Source organism: Vigna unguiculata, chromosome 11 (assembly GCF_037176805.1).
Source record: "Vigna unguiculata cultivar grain cowpea cultivar isolate G323 ecotype 2 chromosome 11, ASM3717680v1, whole genome shotgun sequence".
Taxonomy (NCBI): Eukaryota; Viridiplantae; Streptophyta; class Magnoliopsida; order Fabales; family Fabaceae; genus Vigna; species Vigna unguiculata.
The window spans coordinates 5,316,276-5,336,743 of NC_140802.1; the positions used below are offsets into that span (position 1 = coordinate 5,316,276).

General features: G+C 28.1%; 1 protein-coding gene across 1 annotated transcript; it reads right to left on the minus strand.

Annotated features, from left to right (window-relative positions):
- Window positions 1-4,635: 4,635 nt before the first annotated feature.
- On the minus strand, window positions 4,636-5,993 carry LOC114168284 (MLP-like protein 43). The gene is made up of 2 exons (XM_028053036.2): window positions 5,706-5,993; window positions 4,636-5,154 (listed from the first exon to the last, which is right to left on the minus strand). The coding sequence occupies exons 1-2, from the start codon at window positions 5,890-5,892 to the stop codon at window positions 4,883-4,885; spliced, it is 459 nt and encodes a 152-aa protein (XP_027908837.2). The 5' UTR covers window positions 5,893-5,993; the 3' UTR covers window positions 4,636-4,882.
- Between the last annotated feature and the right edge of the window lie 14,475 nt (window positions 5,994-20,468).

Consider the following 20,468-nt stretch of genomic DNA (forward strand, 5'->3'; position numbering starts at 1 on the left):
TGTAGATAATGCAACAATAGATTGAAGTGTTGCTTTCCAACTGATAGCACTATTACAGAGGGTAAAGATGTAACCTGAGAGAGATCTTCTTCGATCAAGATCACCAGCATAATCTGAGTCAACATATCCTACAACATTATCAGTTGTAGCCATTTTTTTTGTCAAATACCAAGCCAACATGAGAAGTACCTTTTAGATATCGAAAAATCCATTTTACAGCATTCCAGTGTTTCTTGCCGGGATTATGCATATACCGGCTTACCATGCTAACAGCATATGCAAGGTCTGGCCTGGTGCATATCATGGCATACATAAGACTGCCAATAGCATTAGCATAAGGAACATATGACATGTACTCCATATCTTCCTTTGTATTTGGGCAAAGATCTGAGGATAACTTGAAATGTGCAGCAAGTGGAGTAGAAACAGGTTTACAATCATTCATATTAAACCTATCAAGTACTTTCTCAATATACCTTTGTTGAGATAAAAACAATTTACCAGCTTGACGGTCCCTGCGAATCTCCATACCAATAATTTTCTTTGCTGCACCTAATTCTTTCATTTCAAACTCATTGCTTAGTTGAGTTTTTAATTTCCTGATAGAAAACTTGTCACGTGATGCAATTAGCATATCATCAACATATAGTAACAAGTATATGAAAGATCCATCTTGGAATGTTTGAAAATAAATACAGTCATCAAATTGACTCCTGCAATAACCTTGTCCAATCATGAAAGAATCAAACCTCTTGTACCATTGCCTAGGTGCTTGCTTGAGGCCATATAAGGATTTCTTCAAACGACAAACAAAATGCTCCTTTCCAAGAACAATAAATCCCTCTGTTTGTTCCATGTAAATTTCTTCTTCCAGCTCTCCATGTAAAAAAGCTGTCTTTACATCTAGTTGCTCTAACTCTAAATCAAACAAAGCAACAAAAGCAAGCAAAACACGAATAGAAGTATGACGAACAACAGGTGAGAATACCTCATTAAAGTCAATACCTTCCTTTTGTTTAAAGCCTTTAACGACTAGTCGTGCTTTGCATCTTGCATTTTCAACCCCGGGAATGCCATCTTTTTTCTTATAGATCCATTTACACGTTAATGGCCGTTTGTCTTTAGGAAGTTCTGTCAGAGTCCAAGTATTGTTTTTATAAAGACTCTGAATTTCTTCATTCATAGCCCCTAGCCATTGAGAAGACTCAACACAAGAAACAGCTTCAGTGTAGCTGACAGGCTCAACACCATCATTTACCTCTTGTGCAATTGACAATGCATAGGCAGTTAAATAATCATTAGTGTATCTAGCTGGCTTTCTGATTTGTCTTCTTGGTCTGTCCCGAGCAATAGAATAATCATCTCCTTGTTGTTGAATAGGAGAAGTGGTTCTATCATCACATTCATCATCATCATCATGATCATTATTGGCTTCATTTGTAGAGGAAGATGGGACATCAATACCAGGAACTTCAGATTTGAATTCAAACTCCACCTTCTCATTAGTACCCTGTATAGTACCTGTATTGGTAGAAGAAGGCACAAAAGACTGTTTTCCAGAAGATAATAATGCATCGTCATTAAAAATTACATCTCTGCTAAGAATTAGCTTTTGAGACTTTGACTCAGAGCACCATAAATGATACCCCTTTGATTCAGATGCATAACCTAGAAATATGCACTCAATAGCTCTTGGAGCTAATTTGCCATTATTAATATGTGCATATGCAGGACATCCGAAAATTCTTAAATTAGAATAATCAACAGGATTACCTGACCAAATCTCTTCTGGAACTTTGAAGTCAAGTGCTGAATGTGGAGAACGATTGACCAAGTAGCATGCAGTAGAAACTACCTCGGTCCAAAGATCATGTCGATCCCATATCCCAGCATTTGAGAGCATACAACGAGCTCTCTCAAGTAGAGTCCTGTTCATTCGTTCTGCAACACCATTTTGTTGGGGATTCCTTGGAATGGTTTTGTGTCTAGCAATACCATTATTTGTGCAGAACTCATTAAAGTCACCATTACAAAACTCTAATCCATTATCTGTTCTGAGCTTCTTTACTTTATTCCCAGTCTGGGTTTCAACAAGAGTTTTCCACTTCTTGAATGTGGGGAAAGTCTCATTTTTATGTCGCAAAAAATAAACCCAAACCTTACAGGAAAAGTCATCAATGATAGTCATCATATAACGACGTCCTCCATAGGAAGGAACTTTAGAAGGCCCCCAAAGATCAGAGTGAATATAATCAAGAGAGTTGCTGTAGAGAAACTAACCTTTTTTTGTTTCCCAAAAGCACAATGTTTGCAAAACTCCAACTTACCAATGACATGCTTACCAAGATATCCTTGCTTGCTTAGAAGATGATACAGCTACTGAACCTGTCACAACAGTCCCTTGCACGACATATAAGCTTCCAATTCGGTTAGCTTTCAAGAGAACAAGAGAACCTTTTGATACCTTTAGAACTCCACCTTCAGCTGAGTACTTGCACTCGAGAGATTCAAGAGTGCCAAGTGAAATTAAGTTTCGCTTTAATTCGGGTATATAGCGAACATCAGACAAAGTCCTGACGACACCATCATTAGTCTTGATCTGAATTGTACCTATTCCTGCAATCTTGCATTGGGCATCATTACCCATCAAGACAACACCACAATCAACATATTCAAAAGTAGTGAATAAGTCCTTATAGGGACACATATGAAAAGTACATCCAAAATCAAGGATCCACTATGTTTTACTCCTCTTATTAGAAGAGACAACAGACAAAGTAATGTCACCGTCAGAGTCAGCTTCAATATTGGCAGCTTCAGGGGATTGTGCGGCTTTTCCTTTTTCTTGTTTTTCTTGTTTTTTCTTCAAGATAAAACAATCAGAAATCTCGTGTCCAGGTTTCTTACAATAGCGACAAAATTTGTTGGATTTGCGTCCCCTAGACTTGGATCTGAACTTTTTGTCACTTGTACTCCTTCTTTCTTGAGTTCTACCTCTGACACTTAAACCCTCACCCTTGTCCACAGAATGAACTTCAAGATTAAATTTTTCTTTGGACAATAAATTAGATTTAACATCTTCAAAGGATAAGGTATCATTATTTCCATACAACATAATTTCTTTGAAGTGTTTATAGGTAGAAGGTAGAGAGACAACCAACAAAACAGCTTTATCTTCATCATCAATTTTAATATCAATATTTTCCAGATCCAAGAGGATAGAATTAAACTCATTAAGATGAGATTGAATAGGAGTACCTTCAACCATTCGAATGGTATATAAGCGTTCTTTGAGACGAAGTTTATTTGCAAGGCTCTTGGTCATGTATAAAGACTCTAACTTTAGCCATAATGCAGCAGTGGTTGTTTCATTTGCTACTTCACGGAGAACCTCCTTTGATAACGAGAGTTGGATTGATGATAGCGCTTTTTCATCCAACTCCTCCCACTGCTCATCAGTCATGGAAGCTGGCTTATTTTCTATTCCATCTAAAGCCTTCTTTAACCCACTCTGGGTTAAAACGGCCCTCATTTGGACTCGCCAAATAGAAAAACTAATCTTGCCATCAAACTTCTCAATGTCAAATTTTGCAGACATTTTGGAATTTCCAACTAAGAGCTCTGATACCACTTGTTATGGTATCGTAGCATGCGGAAGCGCGGGATCGTGACAATTGGAAATTAAAGAGAAGCAAATAAAAGAGCAAGAGAAATAACACACAAGGATTTACGTGGAAAACCTCTGTTGAATGTAAGAGGAAAAACCACGGGACGATAATTAACAAAGTTCCACTATGAAAAGAAGAGTACAAAGCTTTTAAATGGGAACAAGAATCCTCACCAAAAAACACTCAGGTGTCTATTACAAAGTGTGTCTCTGTAAATGTTTTTCTATATTTTTTTCAAGTCATGGAGATGTTATTTATAGGCTTTAAAGTTGAACCACTCAATAAGCCATATGAAGAGTCTTCAGAAACTGCACTAGTAAATAGGCCATATGAAGAGTCTTCAAAACTGCACCAGTAAATAGGCCATATGAAGAGTCTTCAAAACTAAAGCAGTAAATAGGCCATATGAAGAGTCTCTAAAACTTAAGCAGAGTAATGATTAAAAATTAGTGCTTAAGTAACATGTGGTATTAGGAATTGAATAAGAACCACATATTCTAACAAGAAGAGAGGAAAAACTCATCCTTCATTGCAAAGGAGGAAAAGTTTGCATTCAACAACGACAAGAGACAATAATGACTTTGGCGAATAAAGCAAAAAATGAAGTAGGTTAAACTATTCAGGGCAGTATAGATTGCGATTCATATAACACTAGAGTATATTATGTACAATATAGACTCCGATTCACATCTATCTCACTATAGACTTTGGTTCCGTGCCTTAATTTATAGTGATATATAGAGTATGCTTTTTGCTGAGTTATAGTCTATTCTTTGCCAATAATTTCAAAGGTCTTTGGTTTTTTGTATATACTACCTTTTTACTGAAATTTTCTTTAATGCATTTGCTGTTGAATATTTTGAAACAATCACTTAATTCAATCAACATTTCTCTCTCAGCAATGAAAAATATAATATAATAATTAAATAAACATAAAAAAAAAAAAACGAGGACTGATAATGTATAGTTTTACACAAGTCATAAATATTCATACATCACATTGAACACTTGAACATACAATAATTCAACAAACTTCAATACATGACCCACATGCATATCCAAGTTTATTCCACACAATGGAAGGATCTACATAACATAACCATCCTTCGTCAAACTCCACACAGATATATATTATTTTACAGATAAGCACTTAACCAAAGGATAAGGCCATTGTTTCTTATTATTATTTTAATTTTCTGCATAACTTTTCGGAACTATGCCTTGAGAAGATGAGCATCAATGTCTCTGGTAGATTTGTGCAGGTACTCGACGTAGCCATAAGGAGGATCAACGTCCTCACTAACCCTCTCATATTCAATGGTCCATTTGATAATAGCACCACCACTGTTCTTATCGATTGCTTGAAATATGAACTTGAAAACCTTGAAGTGCTGATCGATGTCTCCATTGAAGAGCTTGTAGGTGATTGTTTTGTTTGCTTCATCAATAGATTCAATACTCTCCTGACATGTTGTCACCTTACCATCTGTTCTTTCCCAAAATCAAAACCAATATCACAATTATAAAATAATTAAGAATGATTATTTTTTAAGTTATTTTTTATTATTATTAAATAAGTTTTCAAACAAATCATTAAATCGGTTTTTAAAATTAATGATCAATATTTTAGCTAGTTATAATTCAGATTCATTTAATCTTTATTTATTTTTGTGAGTAGTTCTTTAAAGTCAGATTTTATTAATTCAAATTTTAAAAGTAGTTCTTCTTCTTGCTTTTGCAATTGTTTTTTTTTTTCAATTTTGATCATGATGTACTGCTTCGTGTCATTAAGAACCTAACCTAACAACAGTTGAATAAATGTTTCCCAGTTTTTTGGATGCAATTCAGTTTCTACTTTTCAAAAGATTTTAAGAAGTAATCTCTAAATCATCTTACATCAAAATCAATATACCTAAACCTAAAACTGGGAGAACTGTAGAGAGGCCAAGCATATTATTCAAACTTAGGTTAAAAGAAAAAAGAACGTTACAGAGTTATTAGGGTTTCATATTACAGAGTTATTAGAAGTTGAATTACCTATGACATAAGTCCATTGTTTGATGGACTCAGGGTGGTGCCAGTCTTGACCACGATGGAGCTTGGTTCCATGGACTCTTTCAGCAAGGTTTTGAACATTATGGAGTTGCTTTGCAAATAGGTTGAACCACTTTGCAGCAGTTGCATGAACCCCAATTTCAGTGGTGATTTTACCAGCAAGTGTCATGATGATCAAAGAAGAACTAGAAGGTAAAAAATGAAGAGAGAAAGATGGAGATGATGGTGAAAAGTATTTCCATCATGTCCTTATATAGAACATAATTCACCAACTCTTCACAACTAATTAAACTATGGGGTCCATTTTGATACCTACTAGAAAAGGAAATACCTAATCAAATTTTATAATATAAAAACTCCAAACATAGTAATGATTTCCTTCTAGATAATTTCTGGCTGAGTCACACACTCTACAAATTACATTTAACACTTGTGCAAACCATTTCTTTCTCCTCAATAATATTTGAAGAGCCACTGTGCAAACTTTTCCATGGTACCAGAAAGTCAACCTTTGTGTCTAACAAAATTGAGGTATGTATTTTGTTTAGGCTAACACATCATTTAGAATAAGTTACAAAGAAAAAATAATAATTAAAGTGTAAGAGATAATAAAGTACTTTATTTATCTGAGTAAATGTTGTAAATATTTATAATTGAAACCAGAGAATAAAAGTTTATGTGACAAAATAAAAGAATAAAGAATTTCCAATTGAAATGAAATAAGGACATGGAAAACAATAGTAAATATAATTTTCTTAAGTTACATAATAAAGTGTTTATGTTTTGATAACTTAAAACGGAAAAAGATATGAAGAAGGAATAGGTATAGAAATGAGTATGGTGATGGAGTACATTTATACCTATCTTTATCTCTATATCCACCTTAAAAAAATTCTTATTACTCATCCATATATTGTATCAATGTAAAGATTTTTTATAAAAATGTAAACAGATGTAATACTTGTGGAGATTTTTTCTTTTTGTACAAAGAGATATATGGTTTCTATGCAAATTTTATCAACTCAAAAAGAATTATAGGCAATACCAAATACAGAACAAAAACAAAATATGATTCTCTGGCAATTTACTTTGAATTAAAGTTATGCAATGTACATATGTACATATATAAAGTAAAATAAAACTTAATCAAAGAAATTAATCTATCAAATTGTTATACAAATTTACTATAACTCAATAACAATCTCACAGACAACCGCAAACGTTCAGCGCACCAAGTGAGGAAATACCTATAGTGTGAAAAAATTTAGTGTCACTCAACAAGATAATAAGTAATAGGTGGAGAGACACTCCACAAAACAAATTTAGTATCATGTAAATTTCATCTATAACGCAAAAATCTACTGATAAATCAAAATTATCGTGGATTATCAATAATAAAACATTTGTTAGTAAAATGTTTGTCAATAATTTTTACCATGAATAAGTAATTACCAACTACTAGAATCCATCCGTAAATATTCATTAATAATTATCGTGATTTCATTGGATTTGATGAAAAAATTGACACTTATTCTATCAATAGATTTACTCATGAAATTATTGATGAATTTAAAAAAAAAAAATCAATTACCAATGAATTTATTAACATATTTAAAATAAAAAATCCATTGCCAATAAATTTACTTTCTAAAAGAATTCAATAATCAACAAATTTACTAACAAATTTTATGGTGAAATGGTTAAAGTTCAAAACGAAAACTTTGACACTCCTTTTGTTGATAAAATCTACTGACAAAATTCTTCGTTAATAATCTCTAAATTACAGATGGATTCATTATTCACGAATATTTTTACCAATAATAAAAATTCTTATTTTATTGATGGATATCTCCGTCAATAATTAAAATTCTAAATATTTTTAACAAAATACGTCAGTCAAATTTACTAATAAAATTCATCCTTATAAAAAATTGTCGATAAAATACTTTTTGACAGTAAAATTCCATTAGTAATTTAACAATTTCTTACAGCGGATAAATATATGTAGGAATTTGTGAAATGTTTACAATATAAAATTCAAGCATAAATGTATCTTCAAAAAATTGAACAATGAGAAAAAAAAATCTCCTTATGCCTTCCAACCTTGTTTGTCGGTGGCATAGGTCACAAAAACACATTTTAATGAATGAACAACAAACTTATCAGACACTTTAGCTAAATACGCAAGCAGATAAAATACGCAAGCAGATAAAGGAGTGTCTTCAAAAATTTTAATATCATTTCAAGTTCACGAAAAAATTAATATCTATATACGGAAAAATTATAAACTATAGTTAATGAATATGCATAAAACATGAGTGTAAACTCTATGATACTGATGTCTTAGAAATGTCAATAAAAAAACATCACATAAGAATTAAAACATGACATCATTTTAATACAAAAGGTTGGAACTTAACAAGAGAAGAAAACATTATAATAACTTTTGTTTATTAGCAAAAAATTATATTAATAGAAGTGTTTAATTAAGATGTTCCAACCCATATATATTAATATATGCAACAAATAAAAGTAAAGAAAATGAGGAATTTCATGTCTAACACCTTATAGCTTCAATGTGTTTACAACATAAAGTCTCTATATTTTTGCGAGGGTTAAATATGTTTTTGTCCCTTAACTCTTAGTAAATTTTGGAATTAGTCTATTTTGAAACTTTGGATCAATTTAGTCCTCTATCTTTCAAAATATATGAATTTAATCCTTTTAATCAAATGTTGTTAGGTTTATTTGATGTCTCGTACGCATTTCAAGATTATATTTGAGTTATTTATAATGTTTGACACATTTTTGCTTTAATGTTAAGTCAAATACTATTATAAAACGCACTTGAAATATCAAATAAACTTAATAAAATTTGATTAAAAGGATTAAATCTACGTATTTCAAAAGATGAATGACTAAATTGGTCCAAAATTTCAAAATGAACTAATTTCAAAATTTACTAAAAGTTAAGAGATAAAAAACATATTTAACCCTTTTTGGAATATCTACCAACCCTACACATTACCACCAAAATACAAAAACCATAATCTTTGCAATGTCTTTCCATATATACATGTAGAACTCGATCATTTATAATTTCTCACTCAAGCCATAACGTTATAATCATTAGTTTAACTCAAGCTTTCCATCAACTTCTGAATATCGTAAAATTATTTGTTCAACACCTCACTGAGAAAGGGACATGAATCACATCAAGAGATACGCGATCTTTACAATTCTAGGTTTGCAAAATTATAAGAATGTTTTCTGTTTCTTAGGGGATTGTCTTTCCTACATGATGTCATATTTAACATTCAAATACAATCTTATGGGAAATATATATGATTTAGTCAAAGTATAATTAACAAATATTATTTTATTACTTGATTGGAATATAAAAGTTGAAATATATTTTTTAGTGAAATAATTAGTTAAGGGACAATGATATAAACCCTAAGTAATTTTATAAAGCGTTTACAAAAGATATATAAAGAAAATGGTACAACAGGATCCTACAAAGCAATTTCATCTGTAAGATTTAATTTTGAAATGTCATACATCTCATCAAATATAAATAAACTATTTATGTTATTGTCATTAAGATATTGTAACATGTTTAATATTATTTACTCTCAAAATTATGAATCCATATAATTATTTTTAATAAGATATTTAAGTCAGAAAACAAACTATAACCATCTCAAGAGACTAAATTGATTCAAATAAAGAAAAAAACAAAATACATCAAGTATGATAATAACTACAAGAGATGGACTTGCTATGGAAAATAAAAGTATAAGATTGATGTAAATAGGAAAAGATACAATCTAGTAATCTAGTAACCACAGTCAAGCAATTCAGCCTAAATGTATGCTTTTGTAGAAATTATTGTTTAGGTGCAAGGACATATAGGAACAAATGAGCTACATTTAGAGTGTATTATCGATGTCACATCAAAGACGAACACTATCATAGAGTGAAGGATCAATATTGATATTCAATAATACCAATTTTGGAGGATGGACTAAAATACATGATGAGAAATGATCGAATGCTTCACTTTCGATCCATTTTAAATTGGTATCACACAAATCAGAACAAGTGATGCAAGAAATGTATTTGGAATGTTATGGGATGCATCACTAGAAGTTGCATAATTGTATACAGCACCGCAAAAGGCTCATTAATTTTACAACAACTTCACATTTAAAGTTTGCAATCAATATTGCTCTTCAATTGAAAAGGTATTGGTTGCATTGATATATAAAAGAAATTCACTATTTACTATTGAACTAAGAATGATTAATGCATGACAAATCTTAATAATGATATTTATTATTATTGGGACTATAAGTGTTAAATTTGCTGGAATTAAATGTAATATCTCTATTGAAAATAATAAACTTTTTGTAAGTTTTAAAACACTCTAGTGTTTCATATATATATATATATATATATATATATATATATATATATATATATATATATATATATATATATATATATATATATATATATATATATATATATATATATATATATATATATATATATATATATAATATACTTTGTAAAAAGAAAAGAAAAACACAAAGATTCTTCCAAACAACAAGTTCTCTCACTAATTATTTGGATCAAATTTAATTAGTTAAAAATTAAATCTGTGATGGGTTAAATATTGTTAGTTTAATTTCAAAAAGAAATTATTTTCTAAATCAAAGTATAGATTTATTGATATTAAATAATAAATGAAATTTGTAGAAGTTGCCTATTGTTTATTCTATTGATCCTATGGTAATAAGCCTCAATTGCACCTTCAATGTAAGTTAGTTACTGTAAGAAGTGTGCATTTAAGTCACCAAATACTTTCTAGCTAGCTAGGAATGATTTGCAACATAGTTCATAGAGTTTTAACCTATTTCATGCAAAGTATATATTGTTTTTTAAGTGTTTTTGTATTTATTCCAGCAAACTTTGCATTTTTTTTATAATATCAATAGTAAAGATCGATTTATACACATACCATGTAATCCAAAATTCAATTATAATATAATTTACATATTTAAAAATACTTAACTAATATAAATATATATAGTATGCAAATTCAACAAACTAAATATTAGTTTAGTTATTGTTGAAACACTACTAGAAATTCTTATATAATATGAAATTTTTCTTGTGAATTTATTAAAAAAATTTGCAAGAAAAAATTTTTTTTCTCTTTTTTTTTAAGAATTTTAAATAACAGGTAATTCCTTCGTATGTAATCATTTCTTACAAAATTATAAAATTTACAAATATTTTTTACAAAATTTATTGCGAAAAGTATTTTATACAAAATATTTTACAAAAAAATTGATAATAATTTTTTACAAATTTTTTTCTTAACAAAATTTATAAGTATTTTTTACGACAAAATTTTTAAAACAAAATTGATAAAAAAATATGAATTTTTTTAATATTAAAAAAATCATCTATTATTACTAGTTCCAAATCTTCACAACGAGATTATAAAGAAAGAATAATTATCCATGCTGTGCTGTTTTGATATATATTGGTCAACTTAGATTTTGTGAATGTGAGCCGTACTGTCATCTAGAATTCATTTAAAAAGAAAATAAATAAAAAATAAATGATATGAATCTATGGATCGAGTAAACTTAAATATTGCGATTACATTTATTTGGTCAAACAGCATGTATTCATATCAGAAACCTTTAAAAATAGTAGAAAAAATACGTGCATTATTTGGGGCGTATCAGATTCAGATCTCATACGAACTTATTATTGCAATTATTGTTATTATTATTTATAGGAATTGAATTCAGATCTTAAAATAAGGTAAATAACTTACCGTTACAAGCAATTGAGTTGTATTTCCTCATACAATATTAGATCATGTCATCTTAATATTTAACATGAAGTGTATTTCTTTTTCTTTTATTTATTTTCATAAATTTCCATTATACAAAATAAAATATCATAGATTACTAAAATAATCACTATTAAAAATAAAAAATTATAATTGATCTTTAAATTAGTCACTAATTAATTAAAAATTAATTTAAAAATTAATTCTTTTGGTAAAAAAAAAACATCGGTAACTAATGTTTAGTTACATTTTTTTGGTAATTAAAATATTGATACTTAAATTTCATACTACAACAAAACTGTTAATTTGCAAGAGAAATTAACTAGAGAAAATATCACTCACTAATTTCTCGCTATTTAGCGAGAGATCATCGACAAAACATTTCGTAACTAATTGGCTTGTATAGTTTTTCATGAACTAGTTCAAAGATAAAATCCTTCTCCGGTTCCTCCATTGTAACAAGAAAATTAATATATAGCACATCAATGACTCAATTGGCAAGGGATTTAGTTAGGGTTTAGCTACGAATTACTTTGCTACGAGTCAGCGAGAAATTTGCTATAATCACTTTGTTAGGGATTAGTTAGGGATTTACTACACATATTTTGCTAGGGATTCGTTAGGATTTGCTACAATTACTTTGCTAGGGATTTGCTACAAAATCATTTTGCTAGAAATTTACTACAAATACTTTGTTAGGGATTAACTAGAAATTTACTACAAACATTTTGCTAAGGATAGGGATGTCAAAAAAATTCATACCTACGGGTATCCATGGATAAAACCCGCAACAGGTAGGAAATGGATATTGTAAATGGATACCTGCGAGTAACGGGTATAGGTATTTTTAATATCCACATGTTAATGGGGTGGGTACGGTTATTATAGTATCCGTACCTGTGGATACTCATATTTGTTATACTCTAATTTAAATTAAAAAAAAAACATGATTAAAATATTAACATATTGATTTTGAATGAGTTATTTTTTTATCAATTAGTTTTTTAAAAAATCATTTCTTTGTAAATTGTCATTCAACACTATTTAAATGGGTTATTTGGACTTTATTTAAAATTTATGAATATTATGTATTGTATTTTATTTGAATTTACGATTAAAATATGTTGTTAAATATTATTTTAATTTTTTGTAAATACCCGCGGGTACCCGTGGGTATCCATGGATATTAAAAAATTATGTGGATACCCATATAACGGATACCTGACAGATATGGGTACGGGTACGGAACATATATTTATCTAGCGGGTAGGGTACAATGGAGTTACTACCCGTACCCTACTCATCCCGTTGACATCCCTAGTTAGGAATTAGCTATAGTTTGTTGGGGATTAGCTAGGGATTTGCTACAAACATTTTGCTAGAGATTAATTAGACATTTGCGACAACTAGTTTGCTAGGAATTAATTATGCATTAGCTAGGAATTAGCTACGGAATAGTTCTATCGATAATTAGCTACCTATAATTTAACTACGATTCAATGTCCTTGTTGTGTACTCGCTCATATGAAAATTTGTTGTGGTATTAGAAATTAATTTAGAGACCAATTATAATTATTTGAATGACTTTTATTTTATTAATTGATATATAAATTTGTCACTATAATAATTAATAACTTTTAATCACTATTATTAATAAGATTTTTCCTTGATTTGATCTTTAATAGGTATTCTCAAATTTAAGTTAATTTAATTATTTTAGAATAGGAAATGTTTTCAAACTTTTAACACAACTTTAAATCGTTTTTTTTTTCATTGGAAACATAAGATTTATTCTATTACATTTAGATAAAAATTATAAAAGCTAATTAGTGTTACAATATAAAAGGGCCCATTGATGGATCTAAGGATATTCTTTTAAAAACAAATGTATGCCCTATTTTTTTTAAATATAAGCTTTTTATTTTATTTGAGATAAATAGTAAGTATGATATATATATATATATATATATATATATATATATATATATATATATATATATATATATTAAGAAAAGTTAAACCTTCTTAAATGATTAATTGCATATTAACATTAATCTTTCTTTTAACAAACACACCATACATGTTTAATTACTTTAATAATTATCTCAACAATTAAAAGAACTCAAAAACAAAATTAAAATTAAAATTTCTTTAATCATTACTTACCTTAATCATTAATTAAGAGGATTGAAACAAAATTAATGAAATTATTGTTTCTTATGTAATAAGACAGTAATTTTTTATTGCATTATACCCTTTTATTTATAGTTATTTATAAAATTTAAATATTAATTAGTTTTCATGTTTTTAATGTATTAATTAATGAAATACGTTATGACTTAAATCAATTATAAAATACAGTCCACAATCATTCTCCAAAATTAAAAATTATCAGTATTTGAAAAAGAAAATAGTAACTTAAACTGAAGTAAAAAGGAACAAAATAAATAATTGTTACAGAATAAAAAAATAAAACACATGTTGGTAAAAATAATAAATTAAAAAAATATTTTAGCCTATTTTTTAGATCTTCTTTGTTCGTTAAATATTTAAAATATTCATCGCATAATTTTAAAGCTTTAGTTATCGAATTAATCTTTCATATATTTAATATATTATTCCGAAACAAATTTCATTTGAGAAAACGCTAATCCATCTAAATTTGAATATTGGTTCAAATGATACTCAATGCAATCATTTTAAGCAAAATAATAAATAACAATAATATTTTTGAATGATACTATATTGCTCACCACTGACATTAAAATTCAAAATAATTTTCAACATTATAGTGTTCTCTCCATCTATATTACTTTTATGTATCTAAATTAGTTTAGTTTTTAACAATTTTTAATATATAATTATGGTTCATACTAAATCTGTAAGTTAACTTAAAATTAAAAAAAAAAGTTAAATGAAATTTAAAAACATTAAAATTTAGTTTTAAATAAAAATATTTAAATAGTAATAATAATAATAAGTTGGTTTAAATAATATTTCTATGATTAAATTATATTGTTTCACGTTGTTTCTGAGGACAATGTCCCATCAAGTATGAATGCACTACAATGAGATAAGCACTTACAAATAAAACAAACCAACAAATATTAATTATGATACTTAATGTGCGTTATTGCGGGTAGGTTTTCGGTTTCTCACTATTTCCTTATAATTCTATTTTTTATTTGAATATTTATATATTTATTTATATTATAATGTGGTTATATTAAACAGACAAAAGCGTATTTTTTTATTACATGTAATATTAAATTTTATAATTAATTTGAGAAAAAATTGTATTTCGTTCGTTTATATATTTCTTGAATCATCTATCATGTTTATTTTGTAACATAAGAAATTCAAATCTAGTTTTCTAAATCATTTAATAATTAAAATAAAAACTTAAAATGTTATTAAAATAATGACATAAAATAACATATTCGAAAAATAGAGAGAGAGTCAACGAGAAAAGAAAAAACTACATTAAAGAATGAAGACAATACGATCAAAGCTGGTAAGATTTGTCTGAAGTTGATAAGAATATAAAATTCAGCATGCATTTGCTGCGACTTATATATTAATTATGATAGTTCTACGTAGACACGTGTTTGTTAAATAATATTTGGATAAAAAATTATTTAAGTTTAAGGAATAGAATTTAAGTAAACAAAAATGGTCTCCACGTGGAATTTATATGAGCACGTTAGGTGAAATGTAATTGTTTACCAAATCCAGCACCACCAATCTAAATGTCTACAAGATATATAATATTAATGGAAATGTTAATGATAAAAAAATATATTGAATATTTTTATTGGTATAATTTAGTAAAGTTGAAGTTTTTAAAGATTGATTCCAATTAACATTTTTAAATTTCATTCGTCAACATTACTCTTTTTAATAGTTTAAAAGTTTAAGTTTTCATTGACTTTTTTAACCCTTACTAAATAGTTGTATATTTTCATTTAGATTATTATGAGAAAATTTTAAACGACAAATAGTTTAAACTATAATGAACAAGTTGGTGGATACACGTATTTTTTCAACGAATCATCGACGAACAAGAATTTATTAGTAAAATTCTAGAAGGTAATTTTTATCGAAGGATTTTACCAATGGAGTAATCCTTCAATAATTACCGACAGAGGGGTCCTTCGGTAATTATTGACAAAAATTTTCGTCAGTAATTCACGTACGTAATATTATTGACAGATATATCCATCAGTATAATCCGCAATAAATAGAGTTTAACCTTTTAATGCAGTGAGCTTTATGCTGCACTCAAATTTGCACTAAATAAAATTGTCAATAAAGCTGCAATAAAATAATAATAACCTCACATATTTTGTAATTCTAGTAAGACAATCTAAACAAACATTGCAATACCATACAACATCAAATAATAGTATATTTATAAGTAATGTATCTAGACTAGATTAAAAAAATGTCATAAGTATCTAAAAACAAGTCCTCATAATCTGCATAATCATTATAATTATTTTCTTCTTTTTTAGGGGATTGTGGTTGGACTGGGGTGGGCTAGACTGGAATGGGTGGCTACTAGGACGATGTTGGGCTAGACTAATGTTGTTAAAGCGAGTTTGGACATAAGGTGGCAGGAATTCCATGACTAGAATTTGGAAGCTTTGAAACTGGCGCTCAAATTTTCATAAGCTTGATCACATGCTTTTAGTCATTGCATGAGTAGTAGAAAGATATTTTGCCAAAACCAATTTGAACTTACACATGGTAAAAAGGGAAATTGGGGACTGATATATGGAGATCATAAACATAGCTCTAAACTACCTAAATCCAAAAGCACATAGTAAAACATCCAATCAAACTACATGTTCACTCAAGAACATAAACACATTCATTAGCATAATTAAACATGTTAACACAATTCAACCCCACAAGATAAATACGAACACATGTTCAAAGTTAAAGCCCTCAAATTCAAACTACCAAGATCAAAATGAACACAATTCAAATCAATTTCGTCAAACCAATTCTACCTTAAAACCAATTAAAACCATACCTCTAAATCAATTAAAGCAAACTAGTAGCGTAGAGAGACAACCACACAGAGAGACATGCTCAACCAATAAGGTCGAACCCAACAATGAAATCACCTCTTACCCAACGATTGGTATGTCAGCGAACACAGAAGGCCCCTCGACAACTAATGGAGCAACAACCATAACAGGGTCCCTCAACGACTGGAAGGCCAGCAAACGCGACACAGACCCTCAAATGCAAGCTCCCTCAACCCACAAAGAACAATATGTAACACTTAGTCCACAAATGTCACAACAAATCACAATGGCCTACAACAAGGTCACGATAGGGTCATAATAGGTAGTGGTAAGGTCACGATAGTGTCCATGCATGGCCAGCGCGAGGTTGGACTTTTGCTTTCTTTGATGAAATTGGGATGAAACTAAAATTAGGGGATGGAATCTCAAATGCAATTATAATTTCATTGAAGACTTTACCGACAACTTTGATCCATTGATAAGTAAGCCACATTTATGGGTACGGGATATTAAAAAAATTATGCGAGTAGCCGCATAACGGATACCGGACGAATATGGATACAGGTACGAGACAAATATTTATCTAGCAAGTAAGGTATGGGGGAGCTACTACCTGTACTCTAGTTGCTCCGTTGACATCCCTACATATGACCTGACTAAAGAATATTTTCATCACTAAATTAAACAATCCATCGGTAATATTATTGATAATTAACCATTATTGACAAATTTAAATCGGTCGATAATTAACGTTTTCTTGTAGTAGTCTATACTAATCATTCATTATAAACAATTAATTACTCACACTAATATAATTTTCACACTTATAATTCAAAATATTAATCCTAATTTATATATATTTCCATTTATAAACTCTCTTCTAACCTAAATCTAGGACTATTTTTCATGAAAAATACTTGAATCGCATAGTCTTATAAATAACTAAATAACAATTCGGGTGTACTGTTTGAATAGTTCAAAAGCACCATTCTTGATGTTCCTTTCCTTATGACATAATTAGTATTTTGTTTTTGGAGTTACAAATACTACTTAAAGTCCCATTTGATTTTGATGAAGCTATTTGATTTAAATGAGTTATCATTGGAAAAAGAAATTCTTTCGAATGAAGATGTGGATAACTGGTGTTGAACAAAAAAATTTAATAATTATTAAAATATGTCCAAAGAAAAACCTTTTACTAATAGTTAGATTAAAAAATAATTAGTTTCCCACTATTATTATAAAAAATAAATATTGTTACAAACCAAACAATCATGCATTTGCTGTTTTTCGAAATATTCGGGAGTTGGATCAGTGTCAACTCTCACGTTTGGGCGGCATTTGATTTCTGAGCCCAATAAACTTTACGAGCCCAATATGCCTGTGCAACGCAAATCATTCCTATAGTTAAGTGTTTTTTTTTTTTTCTTTTGGAAAAGCAATTTAAAATTTCTAGAAAATTAGGTTAAATTAGAAGTATATTCAATTTGAGTAGTTTATCTTATTTGGATAAAATAATTTAAATTTATTAAATTTTATGTTTTCTAATTACTATTCAATTTATTTTAATACTAGCGTAACATAGACACTATCGCGCATGTGTGTACACACTGTTTAAATATGAATGATACTATATTAGTAGGTGATAATAGTGTAATGTTATTAAGTTAATATACAAAATAAATGTATTTATTAAAAATAAAATGAAATGAATAGAGAGAATAATTGTTGATGAATTAAAAAAAAGGAAAAAAGATAAACCGTTTTATAGAAAATAGGTTAAAGTAACTGTTAATTTTAAAAAATTTAATAAATAATTATATTGTAAAGGATATAATTGGTATTATGAAACGTGGACACAAAAGAAAGAATTTCTTTGTATATTACTAATGTAAACATAGGCGTTTATCGCATCTGTTTGTACGCATTTTTTAAATATGAATAACATTATATTAGTAGATGATAATAGTGTAATGTTATTAAGTTAATATATAAAATAAATGTATATTTCTTAAAAATAAAATGAATAGAATAGAGAGAATAATTGTTGATGAATAAAAAAAGAAAGAAAAAAGATAAACAGTTTTATAGAACATAAGTAAAAATAACCATTAATTTTAAAAAATTTAATAAATAATTATATTGTAAAGGGTATATTTAGTATTATGAAATGTGGACACAAAAGAGAGAATCTTCTTTATATATTGTTATAGATTATAGATTATATATTATTTAATAATTTAAAAATACTAATTAGTGGTGTTTCTTGTTGATGTTGGTTAAAACAAATTCATTAGCTATTACCAATATTTTTTTATCCATGTTTACGATAATTTTTCTTCATTTATATTGACTGAAATTAATTTTACTAATATTAGTTAATTTTTTTATTGACGTTAGTCAAAATTATTTTTTAATATCATTAATTAAGTTAAATATTTTAATATTTTAAAATTAAATATTAATTAAAATATATCTCTAATTAATAACAATTGATTGTAAACAAACTAGTATTTTTCCAATTATTTATCATTGGGCTTTGTGGGGATCACTTTGCTGGTGATGTATTTCTTCAATAACACATTTCCAAATGGCCTTTACTTCCTGCACACCTGAATCTTTCTCATGCACCCCTTAGATTTTTCAAAATGATAAAAGTGACTTGTGGATTACATCTTCCAGAAATTTAGAACAAGCTTTCCAGAATCTACGGAACAAGGTTTTTGTAACAAAATTTTCAGAATGAAATTTCTGAAATATATGAAATATATTTCCGAATAAAGATTCTTATATAATGTTTTATATAACGAGTGTTCCAAAATATCATGTAATATGTTTTGGAAAAAAATTAGAATATAAAAAAGAACTTTTCAAAATGAGTTTTTTTTTTTTTTTAGATTTTCTCTCTTCTTTGTAGCATTCTTTCACTCTTCCTCTTTTGCAGCAATGGAAAAATTTTAGATTTTGTAGCATTCTTTTACATGTTTTGGAAAAATATTTTAACTTTATCCATGTATTTTCTTAAAATGTCTATTCACTACGAAACGCTACAAGAAAAAAATTAATTATCCATAAAATGTTTTTTGTAGTTTATTTTTTTGAAAAATAAATATTCATAAATTATGTTTCATGAAGAGTTATGTATTTTCAAGGATATATTCTTCTAGAAACTCAAATAAAACTCTCTCTTCTAGTGCAACTCAAAAGGATCATACAGATTATCTAAAACACCCTTCTATGCATGTGACTGATTTTTAAGTGGATTGTACGATTACATGTTATTTCCTTTATATCTTTGGTGTTTTTTTTTCCGGCAAAGATCTTTTGTCTCTTTAAATTAGTTTAGGTTGTTTAGCTTCATTTAGCATTTTTCTGTTCTTCTTGAAATTTATATACTTTTGTATTTTACTTTTCTTAATGACTTTTATGTGCTATACATATCGTAGCTTTTGCTAAAATTAAAAAAAAAATTACGGATATGTCAATAAAATTATGGTCTTGAGCAACTAATTTCTTTTTCTAGTCGTTCTACGTTGACATAATTACTATAAAAAAATTATTAGTGATTAATTTCAGAGATAAAAAATAATTAGTTATTATTGTGGTTAATTTTGATATCAATTTATAAATTAAAAATTATTAATAACTCAAATAGTTTTTAAGTTGGTCTTTAAATTGATCATCATAGTAAATTAGTCTTTACATTGGTCACTAACATTACTTATCAAAGTTTTACCTACAAAAAAAATTGGTTTTAAAATTTGTCTTTTAGAGACAATTTTTTTTGTAGTTAATGTTAATGATCAATTTAGAGACCAATTTATTATAATAACC

Coding starts and splice junctions, on each gene's coding strand:
- LOC114168284 (XM_028053036.2), bottom strand. CDS start 5,892: ATGACACTTGCTGGTAAAATCACCACTGAAATTGGGGTTCATGCAACT. Junction 5,155..5,705: donor ACAATGGACTTATGTCATAG/GTAATTCAACTT, acceptor GGGAAAGAACAG/ATGGTAAGGTGACAACATGT.